General features: G+C 41.6%; 1 protein-coding gene across 12 annotated transcripts in view; it reads left to right on the forward strand.

Annotated features, from left to right (window-relative positions):
• Positions 1-8,250, forward strand: part of GALNT7 (polypeptide N-acetylgalactosaminyltransferase 7) — an 87,866-nt gene extending 79,616 nt beyond the window's left edge. For all 12 annotated transcript variants that reach the window (XM_085545105.1, XM_085545100.1, XM_085545102.1 and 9 more), the window contains 4 exons: positions 315-533; positions 1,885-1,983; positions 3,187-3,315; positions 5,942-8,250. In XM_085545105.1, coding sequence (XP_085401231.1) covers positions 315-533; positions 1,885-1,983; positions 3,187-3,315; positions 5,942-6,079 — 585 coding nt within the window. In that variant the 3' untranslated portion in view covers positions 6,080-8,250. The remainder of the gene's footprint in view (positions 1-314; positions 534-1,884; positions 1,984-3,186; positions 3,316-5,941) is intronic.
• The last annotated feature ends 3,393 nt before the right edge of the window (positions 8,251-11,643 follow it).

An 11,643-nucleotide genomic window follows, 5' to 3' on the forward strand; every position in this document is an offset into this window, starting at 1 on the left:
TGTTTCAAGTCAAATTTATTGAGACTGTTTTAAGGCTGCCATTAATGCTAGAATATCAGAACAAAATGAGGTGTGTGTCTACACCACATACAGGTAATTCAGAGATAGGAGCCATCAGAGCCTAATAACTGAATGTGAGGGAGAGAATTGTTCACCAGGCAAGCTATCCTTCTTCTGTCCTTCTCAAGACAAGAATAAACTGCCTCACTTAAAATGCATGAGAATATAAAATTAAATTCATGGTGTTAATATGTGTTTGTATCTGACCCACTGTACGTGCACTGAGTTAGCAGCAATGTCCTTCCTCTTCACAGAACTATGTCAGAGTTGTGGAGGTGTGGTGGGATGAATACAAAGATTATTTTTATGCCAGCCGGCCAGAGACAAAAGCATTGCCCTATGGAGATATATCTGAGCTGAAGAAGTTCCGTGAAGATCACAACTGCAAAAGTTTTAAGTGGTTCATGGAAGAAATAGCATATGATATAACGTCGTATTATCCCTTACCACCTAAAAATGTGGACTGGGGAGAGGTATGTACAGCACATAACGTGTATTTATTTTGAGAGCATTCTTTTTAAAGCTGAGAATTCAAAACTATTGTTACTTGACATCAATCTGAGACGAGACTCTTTGGTTCCTGCTGTACTAATGTAAATGGTACTTTTCTGAGGGATTAATTAGTGATACAGAGCATGTGCGTGATGGAGTGGGGATACAGATAGTCTTGTGCCTGAGGAACCAATCAACAATGTCACCTTTATTTCATATCTGAAAGCGAACACAAAGCATCAAGTCAGTACACGAGCTTGAGACCTGCTTTTAAATTCACACAGAAGGTTAGAAACACTTGTTATACGCTGCTTCACTGAGGTGAAAATACTGGAATATATAAAATAATAATGTTCACCTTGTGGAAAGCTGTTGTTGATAAAAGTGAATGGCTGTGGAGAAAGAACAGGAAAGAGGGACGTTCAGAGACACCTCCAAAGTTTCCTTCCACTCTTCTCTGGCTGCCAGTTTTCTTACAGTATCTGAGATTTTTTCCCCCATGTGTTTGTAACACCTCACTAATTGCATTTCCAAACCGTCAGGAAACGAAGTGTGGGTTTCATCTTCCCCAGCACTGCCTGGAAGTCAGGGCTGTGCTCTGAGCTCTGTCCTCCCTGCTTCCTTCTGCAGCCACAAAGGAGAAAGAGGCTCCTGCAAAGAAAAGAGATTTGGCAAGAATGTTATTTGTGTCTTTAAAAAGCTGGGTTTTGATCCTTCTGAGAGTAGAATGGGATAATCAGCAGCTGAGGCATGCTTTCCAACAGGAGTTTTACTCTTTATCCTTTTGCCTCTGCTTGCCTCTCACCTGCTTTTTCTTCTTTCCCCCACGCAATTGCTGTTGTAGAACACACACACTTCTGCACAGCCAGCTCAGGAGGCTGTGCTTGGTTGCAGCGTTAATAACTACTGTTCGCAGCTTCTCTGCATCAAGTTTATATCTCTTCACGTCTTCCATGAGATGAGAGCAGTTTAACCAAGCTGCTGTTTTATTTATGAAGATCTGAGATAGTGAATGTGATTTGATAGGAGATTGAACAAATTAAAATACTTGGAAGCTGTGCGCTTCAATGCCATTAGTTTGGAACAGAGCCTCCCAGCTCTAGTTTTATTGGTGTCATTTAACTCATGCAGGAGCCCACAAATTAGTCTGGGCAGGTAGTAGCTCCATCTCCAACACATAACAGCATTATTTACGTGTCATATGCAAGTTTGTCTCATATCTGTCTGGCAGATGGCTGTTGCTGGTCTGAAAAGAAGTGGGAATTTTCTGATCTCCCTCACACTTGTTTTCCCGTGAGATGAACTGAAAGTGCACAACCTATTTTTTTCCAGATCAGAGGCTTTGAAACAGCTTACTGCATTGACAGCATGGGGCACACCAACGGCGGCTTTGTAGAACTTGGACCATGCCACAGAATGGGAGGAAACCAGGTAAGTGGCTCTGAGGCAAGTCTGGAAGAGAAATACTTGCGCTAATGGATAATAGGCCATGTTTCTCTTAAGCCTGTGCATAAAGTCACTTCCGTGCCACCTACAAAAATGGGAGTTAAAGATTTCTTATAAGCATGCTGGCATTGCTGAAGTACTGGAATCTGCAAGTATCATTACAAACAAAATGCTGTACAAAACGTGGAAGCAAGAACCATACTTCAAAGCATCCATATCACTGCATTAGAACAGGTGCAACTCTTAGCATCACTGCTGATTCGTCTGTTACCCACATTTAATTATTAACAGCTCTCCTTACACCAGCTCACTGGTTTCACAGTGTTGTTTTGCATTAATGGAAGTATAAAATATTTCTATGCAGCAACTCACCTTCCACCACAAGGGACAAACAAGATAAATTTCACTGCTTCATTTACAAAGTGACAGAATATATTTACTAATAGATGATTAGAACCCGTGCTACTATTGTGTTTGACCTGTATCTTCACAAACCTACACATACTGCCAGGCAAACGTGCTGTTCTGTATCTGCATCTCCTTTTTCAGCTGGGTAACTTGCAGTGCTCGCAGCCTTTGTTTATGCTGTTTTGGACTTGAACCAAGTGGTTTTTCTCACTGCAGTCTGAAATCACATGCAGGACAGTGCTTTAAAAATCCTGTTTAATTCTTAGTAGGCCTTGGAAACATCTCTTTTATTTTGATATTTAATGCAGAAGTTCCCTAAAATACCTTTTCTGTAGGTGGTATTCCCAAAGCATGTAGTAATTATTTCATGAGAAGCAGCTAAGATAATGTTTTTAAATACGTTTTGTATGTGTTAGTTTGATTTCCTCCATGTGTAAAATGCTGAAGTTTTACTGTCTTCCAATGAAATTACTGCCCAAGCCCAAGGACTTGCAACCAAGCCTTTACAAAGGCAGGGGGTTTCTTAGCCATCAAATCACAAAAAGACTCCCAGCTGAACATTTCCACAAAGCTTTTCACCTTCTAAATCCTAAAGCAAAGTTGTCTGTAAAACTGACTATTTTGCTAGCAAAAATATATTACATTATGTTAAATAGAGAGCTCTCCTTTAAAATAACAGTGGAGAATATTTAGCATGATGGAATTCAATTGGCATTGTATTGTTTCTAATACATTACTCTAAGTCATCTGTTAAGAAGATGCCATCTTATTTTTCTGTAGCTTTTCAGAATCAATGAAGCTAATCAGCTCATGCAGTATGATCAGTGCTTAACTAAAGGACCAGATGGATCCAAAATCATGATTACACACTGTAATCTGAATGAATACAAGGACTGGCAATACTTCAAGGTATGTAACAGACATATAGGGGAAAAGCAATTGTCATCTCATGTTGTTTTATTACACATTTTCTATTATTACTCTGCATATATCAGAAGATAGAGATCTATTACAAGATTAACTGAAACAAGCAGAGGAAGTGTTACTTGCACGTTCCCAGAAATCCATGCTTGCTAGAAAAACTTCCTGTAGGGAAAGGTGTGTTTTGCAGGCTCTCCTATTTGCTGACTTCTGAAGCAAAAAACGTAAAAGCAAATCTCCTGGTGCCGCGTGTGCTACCACAGGTATCAAACGAGTTAGCAGTCCTCTCAGAGAAAGCAAAGTGACCGTGTTTCTAAAAGCTTTTCATGCCACCACCCTCTCTGCTCACATGTTTCTTTCAAGGAAGTTTCTTTACTAGGTGTTGTGAGAAGTTGACTTAGAAGCTGAGGTGCATTTAGCAGCTAGTGACAATATATCTGATATGGGGATGTCTGTTGAAAGAAGTCTGCGTAAGAATAGGTGAATGTAGTGTTATTACTCTTTGTCTTTCTGTGCTCCTTGCCTTTTTCAGTATTTCTTTCTCCTGCTCATTAGCCATTCTCTAAAAACACGCTCTGTTGTGAATTATGGGTGTGGTGCCATTATAATGCTATTGCAAAATCTATGAATTCTTAATAAGGACTCAGAATGTTGGCTGATACACATGTGAGGGCTGTTACGGGCTACTTAGTAAGCACATCTGTAAGTCCTCTATTAATTTGAATTCAGACACTGTAAGATTACATTTCTGTTAAAAAACGAGACTGAATTGTCTATGGGTGATGTTATCACTGGATATGGCCAATGACTCTGTAACTTAGTTCAGTGTCTGAGACTATCTTCTGTGTTGATTTTTTTTTTTTTTACTTCATTCCACCTAGCACGCTGCATACTTACTAGTTCATTAGCTGGTTATCCATACTGAGCCTGTCTGGAAGCCACTGCTGAATGCTCTGAATTATTTTTGTTAGCCTCAAAGCTGCCCCACCTTTCTGTTATTTCCATAGAGCTCTGAAATCTCAGGCAACATAATGCTGTTCCTACTGTCTCGTGCCATTTAGATGAGCAAAGTTTTTCCAATCTGAAATGTAAAAATCAGTTAGGAGTGTTTCCGTGCCTGCTGACTTTGGCTTTAGTATCAGAATAATATATAGCACTTGTTACCTCTCCAGCCATTCTAGTGCATCCCAGCATGTTGCTTGGCTCTCCTCTAAGCGTTTCATTTATGCGAGATGATCCATTTCCTCCCCAGTGGTACCAATTGTGTAATTGGTTGCTTATTGCCACAAGTTATAAGGCAGCCTGGTGGGCACAGTCTGGGCTGCAGAACAAAACACTGACTGGCTTCCAGAAAAAAATTACAGGGAGGAGATGAGAGCAAAAGGACCACCAAGGGTGTGTAACCAAGCAGATCGTAGGACGTTGGCACTCTCTGCTGAGCAGTGCAAAGGGTATGACCGTTTCTCCTAATGAGGGTGTAAGGAATGAAATGCTTATGAACTGCTGAAAAATGTTGTGGCCTGCTGTTCTCCTGCTAGGAGAAGTTATCTGCTCAGTCAGTTGGTTCTGTAATACTACTTCATGTGCCAGTTTGGTGAGCATAACATCTGTGCTTCTGCATTCAGCAGCAGGCCTTTTGGTGACCCAGAACGCAGCTGGCAGAGGTCAACTCATGCCTTCTGCTCTGACTTCCATTTACCTCTCCAAGCAGCAGAGCCGCATGTCCATCCCCACTATTTGCCCATCAAGCTGCCCCAGCATGTGGATGTGCATGTGTATGTACAAGTGATGGGGCAATGGGAGAATCACCCAGTGCTCCCTCATGTGCCGGGGTTAGCACAGGGCAGGGCTGTGCAGCCCCACTACAGCAGGTTTGCTGCTACTCCCTTGCTTAGCACGCTGCGTACAGCTGGGCAGTGGGGCAGCCAGGAGCCAGAGGCTGCTTGGCAAATAGTGAGATTCGGGCACTGCGGGAAGGGGGAATAAAAGAAACCAAACATGCGAGTCTCAGCCTGACTGCACTCGACACAATAGGTCTGCAGTTTCTGAAGCCGTCTCCTGTTGCTCTGGAGGCCAGCCTTGCTCTCATCTCCTCTTTTCTTCCTTCAACCAGTCAAACAGGGAGCAAAGTTATTGCTTTTTCCCCAGAGGAATTAGTGTTGCTATATGTGAGGGCTAACCAAAGGAGGATCTGCCCGGCAAGGTCAGCTCTCGTAAAGCTGTCCTCGAAAGTTAATCTTTTGTTTGGGTTATGGGACAGATGAAAATGCTGGAAGTGTTTTAGGCACAGTTTTGCTTATTTTCTTAGCAGTTCGTTTCCAATGAGAAACGCAAGGCGTTTCAAGTTGACCTACGCGCATCAAACATTTCATAATACAAAGGATGTTAAAATCTACGTTTAATGAGTAAATGGAGCAAGTATGGAACTGATCTTTTCCAGGGATCCTGAAACCTGATTTTGTAACTGCAAACAGCTATATTACAGTTGTGAAGAAAACTTTATCTGTTTTTTGGTTGGTGGTTGTTTGGGGTTTGTTTTTTTTTTGTTTCGTTATTTTGTTTTTTAATCTCCCTGGTGTTTTTTGTTGTGTTGTGTTGTTTGTTTGTTTTCCAGAACCTGCATAGATTTACACACATTCCTTCAGGGAAGTGCTTGGATCGGTCAGAAGTCCTACACCAAGTTTTCATTTCAGAGTGTGATTCCAGTAAAGCAACGCAGAAATGGGAAATGAACAACATTCTTAGTGTGTAGATAAACGGAACCTACCTACTGACACATTCATTTGTACAGGACTGAAAATAGCCTGAAAACTGCTGCAATTATTAACTGTACAGCTCCGAGCCTCCTGACTTGGATGAAGGACGTAGATGAACTGTGATTATTACAATAACATGATCATCCGCAGTTAATGTTTACAAAACTGCTTTACCTTAAACTCTGTAGATGTTTACATCTTTTTGTTTTAAGATGTTGGTAACTTAATGCGCTGTTAGCTGTGTTTCATAGGAACATAGTTAAAGGCGTCGTCGTCTTCTTTGGGATTACACTCAGGGGTCTGAAGGCAGTTTTTTTTTTACGCAAACTTGAAAAGGTTGGAGTAACCAGATTTTCCTAGAACTTGGTGATTATCAACCTGTTGTAAATGTTTATTTAATTTTACATCTTACTAAGCACTGCCACAGGTTATTAGCCAGGGTGGCCTTCTCTCACAGTCATGCTGCTTTTTTGGAAGGTGAATTTCAACATATTTAGTGCCTCTTCCGTTTCTCTCTTTCACAAGAAAAGCATTTGTTGGATATTATACAATGGATGTCAGCTGTCCCACCCCACTACTGTGTCCCACCCCAAGTACTGTGTTGCTGAAGACGGCTGCTGTCAGCAGCTGGGCTGCTTGTCTGTGGGCCGCTCTGACAGGCCCCTTTGCTGCAGATGCTCCAAAATCTCACGTTGGGGTCATCAACCCACCTCTGCTCTGTGTGCATGTGGGGGAGCAGCTCGGCCCCTGCTGTGTATGGAGCAAGGAGGAGCTCAGTGGCGAGGTTAGCACCTATATGGTACGTTGGGTTTGAATGAAGCGCCCTTGGAATTCCAGTCAAGAATTTATACGGGATAACTTGCTTGTTCAAATCATATCTTACACAAAAATAAGGATAATCTAAAATAAGAAACAGATTATTAAAAAAGATGCACAATGATTTTTAAAAATAACAGTAAGTCCAGTGCTTCATTTATGTTGTTATTTTAAATAAAACTCACTTGGAGGTAAACTAAAACTTTTAATTAGGAAAACAGTCCAATTCGTTAACACATCCACTTAGTGTCTGAAAGGACATCTGCCTGCTGTTTTGGAATCTGGACTTAGATTTGAAAAGAGAAGTGGAAATCTTGAAGTGTTTATCCATATTAATTTTTTCCACATTTTGATTTTCATTGGAAACTTTTCCTGAGGGATTACAAACACAAAATACAACCACTTGGTGCTATCCTGTACAGAACAGAGTGTGAAGAAGTTCCTGAAATTGTTCCGAATAGGAGTTGATGAGAACTCCCTCAGGAGTGTAAGTACTCGGAATGAACAGAGAGCGGGAGGAGAAATGACTTATCCTCACTTCCTTATTCGAGATCTGTGACTGTTAAACGTTGACATCAGTGTACTGACTTAGAGTTACGCCTATTATAACATGTCACACTATCAAGTACGACTGAATATCCCCTGAAATCTAGAATAGCATTGCATGCAGCTTTCATCGGTGTTGACAAGGGTTGTGTATCATATATGGTGAGAGTTTGATCTTTCTAGGGCAGACTGCACTGATATATTGGCTTGGGATCTTTCCTAGTTTCTTTAAACTTCTCATCTATCCTTTCAAAGGTATGAAGAATAGAAAATAAAGGAGGGAGAAACTGGAAAATGGAAAAAAAGGGTGTGTGTCGGTACTTGTCCCTTGCGTGTATGAAAACTGACTCCATTTTTGTGTGCTGGGTAGATTAATTTAATCATATTACTATGCATAAGAGAAAGAGTGGTGGCACATAAATTGTGCTTTTTAAATGGGTGTTTTGTGCAATTCATTACAAGCTGATGCTGTGTGCAAATATGCATCTGTGTGTGAGACCGAATCCTTACGAACCATGAGATCATAAGAAGCTGTTGCTGTAATGACTTTTTCATACTATAGCTTGCTTGGAAAAGGATAATAATAATAATAATTCCCATATTCTTGCTTTGTAAGTCGATGATAATCTCACTATGCATTTCTACATATTTTATAAATTTGATTTATGCAGATTTTGATACACTGTATGTTTCTGTAGAAATTGTATAAATCTTTCAGAAATTTATTAGGGAGAAATCTGGGAAACATGTATATCTTATGGGTTGCTTGTTTTTTAGGTGAAGTAAATAAAATATTTGAATTTTTTGGGTTTACTATATTTTTTTACAGAGTAAAAATGGATTATGGTCTATTATAGGAACCCCGTATCTCTAAGTCTTGAGAACTAATATGTTACAAACTTATGAATATTAAAAGTGCTTTATGTTACTTTTCACCCAGGTACCTTTTGTCATACCTGTGGGGGATGAGTTTTTTGTCCAGCGGTGTCAGAAGTGATGTTCTCATCATGAGTTGCCATGTGGACGCACTTGGATTCTTGTACTACGTGCACTGATCTAATTAGGTAGATCTAATGTGCTCACATTAACAAATGAACGTGAGAATGATTTCTAAAGCAGACCAAAAGGTCCTGGTAAAAGAGAAAAGAAGAAAAGAAAAAGCAATCTGTACAACCTGTGAGCTTTTTGCAGTGTTGCATTGCTCTGAACAGTCGTGTGGATGAAGACTGCTCAGCAAGGTAACGGCAAAGCTCATGGTCTGATGGACCTTAACTGATGAAAAATGCATATTCCTTCCATTGAGCAGGTGCGCTGCGAGGAAAGGATCAAGGGCTGGATAAAGGATTGAGAGATTATTTAAACAGCAAGACACAAAGGTATGCGTGCATGTTAGATCCCTTCCGATTCTTGTTAAGAAGGTGTTTCACTGAAAAGAAATGTGATTGCTTGAGGGAGAAGCGTGTCGTGTGTGAGCTGGAGGGCAGGCAAAGCAGGATGAAGGGCTGTGGGTACCACCGGTCCTATGCATGCGATTACTCCAACTCTAGTGGGGTTCCAACTCCAATGACCAGATGTGGAATTTGTGCCCTTTCTTGTGCTGCACAAGCAGTAGCACGAGGAGAAAGTTGAAAGGAGTGAAGGGAGGGAGAAGCAGCGGAGCACTACCTGTATTAAAAAACCCCTAATGTCAGCACCCAAGATGCACGGCATGGCAACAGCAGCCTTCACTGAGGGGTTTCTTTTGCCTGTTATGGTATCTCATCATCTTTCATGCGATGTTTGGAGTCCTCGTTTCTGAAATAATCAGGACCCCTTTTCACTACTGCACAAAAGCAGAGATTTGGGATAGGAACTGAACTGGACTTTGAACGAGAAACTGTGTTTCCTTTTCATTATTTCAGAATTTGTATGGCCACGTTTTGAATCTAGGCAGACACTGGTCATCCATCACATCTGCTTACACGAAACAATTTCCAGTTTCCTTAAGAGACGCACTGGCATTGCAGTTTGTTCCCCTGCTGAGACAAATCAGTGAGATACAGAAGAATGATGGTCTTGCTAATGGTCTTGATTCCCAAAGGAGGAGTTAGTGCTAGGTCAGCGCTGGGTTCAGCCAGCCAGCAGCTGGCTTCAAGATGGCAGTACTGACAAGAATGTCATCACAACACATTTTTCAAAAGACCTTTTGGAAGGATGAGGTCTTTTCTATTGGAAGCTACTTGACCGTGCAGTTACAGCTTGTCCATTCAAATGTCATTCCTTCAGCTCTGCTGATGAGCCCACTTAGGGGTGCGACTTTAGCAATAGAAGTTTGGATTAAGACGTTTTGAGAACAGCCATAGAACTTGTAGATGAAGCATGAGATTTCCTGGCCAAAGATTTTTCTGATGGCAGATGCTGTATTCAGTCCTGGAACAACATGAGCCTCTCTAGTAATGCAGCCAAAGTTAGTTGTCGTAGGATGTCTGGCTGGAGCAGCCTACAGGTTCACTCACTTATTGCTGGCCTGTGGCAGCTCTTGATTGCACTGATTAAGAGAAAACTGTGTAGACAGAAAAATGGACTTTATTTCTTTTACTGGGTAGGTTTCAGTCTCAGGCACATGCCACAGTTGGAAGAGCTGTGAATCCCACAAAGGCTGTGTGTGCTGGAGAATGTAGCAATGAGCTCTACATCTGAGCTCTGTTATGGGACTCTAGACACTGGACTCAGAAGGAATTGTGGGGATGCAGACCAGGTTATGAAGTAGCTCATATGAGCAGCAATTCCAGAAATGCAGAGAAATCCATTCAGATGGAGTAGCCATACCCGATCACCCTAGCTTCATTTTTACTGCACGATCCAGAAACTCTCATCTGTGCCATAAGAACTTCTTAGCGTGCCATGTGGATATACTGAAGTGCCCTGTATCTCCAATACCTTCTGAAAATCAGCATCATATCTGTGACCTTCCATTCCTCCAGTACTAAGGAAGCTGTAAGTGAAAAAACCCTACATAAAGTACAGCTAAAGGTTGAGCCTTTGTTACATTGAGTTTCTTTAGAACTCTCAGATGAACGCCATCTGTCCTGTCATTTCATTTCAAAACCTTTTACAGTTGGATTTGAGACAGATGCTCCACCGTGCCTCCTCCATTAAAAACTCCATCATGAGAACCTTCTGAAACTCCTCTATGAGGTTCAAGAAAAAAAAAAAAAGGCTTTATTTTCCCCAAATTGACTCTGAACACTGATTTTCTATCGTAATCATCTTTCGTCCCAGAGGACTGTTTGGTAGCCCTCCTAGTTCTTATGTTTATGGAACTTATTCATCCATGTATATCAGCTTTGTCCCGCTCGTATTTTTCCCTGCTGCACATGGCTGCATCTGGTTGTCAAAGTGAGAGTGCCTCTGTTTTATGGGTTTGGAAATAACTTTGTTAGATAGAATAAAAATCTGGGAAGACCGTGAAACAGCACAACTGGTGCTACTGTTAACTCTGCAGCTAATAAGGTACCAGGAGCAGGTGTTCTTTAAAAATGCCTTATCTTCTTTGCAGGAATCTGAACTCCTGGTATGTGAGAACATTCCAAAATCGTTCATGCTGTGTCATTTATGAGAAGTCGCTTATATTGGAGCCAAGGGGGAGAGGGCAGGAAAGTGGGGAATATCAGGGAAGCCTCTGAGCACATCTGTCCCAACAGCCAGCCTTCCTGATATAGACAGCAGGACATTTGCTAAGGCTTATTTCTCAGCTAATGAGACAAACCTTCAAAACCTCTGTTTCAATAGGTTATTTTCTCTGGGGGGGCAGGGGAGAGGATGGAAATCCTCTGGTCAACTTCAGCACTAAAAGCTGTTTAATGATGAGGGTGATACAAGCAAATACATTAGGGGGTAGGGGTGAAACATCAACTGCGACTAAACTGGAACAGGCTGCCCAGGGAGGTGGTGGAGTCTCCTTCTCTGGAGATATTCAAGACCCGCCTGGACGCCTACCTGTGTGACGTGGTGTAGGGAGCCTGCTTTGGCAGGAGGGTTGGACTCCATGATCTCTAGAGGTCCCTTCCAACCCCTACAATTCTGATTCTGTAAAGGTAGTACGTATGAGAGAGCACGGTGTAAAGACAGAAGACCCTTTGAATTCCCGAAGCTTAGAGTCCTTCAGTGGGAGCAAGCTCCCCCCCTTCCTTCTCAAGCACAACAAATACAACAACAA

The sequence above is a fragment of the Coturnix japonica genome, chromosome 4 (assembly GCF_054131305.1).
Source record: "Coturnix japonica strain WE chromosome 4, WE-NBRP24, whole genome shotgun sequence".
Lineage (NCBI taxonomy): Eukaryota > Metazoa > Chordata > Aves > Galliformes > Phasianidae > Coturnix > Coturnix japonica.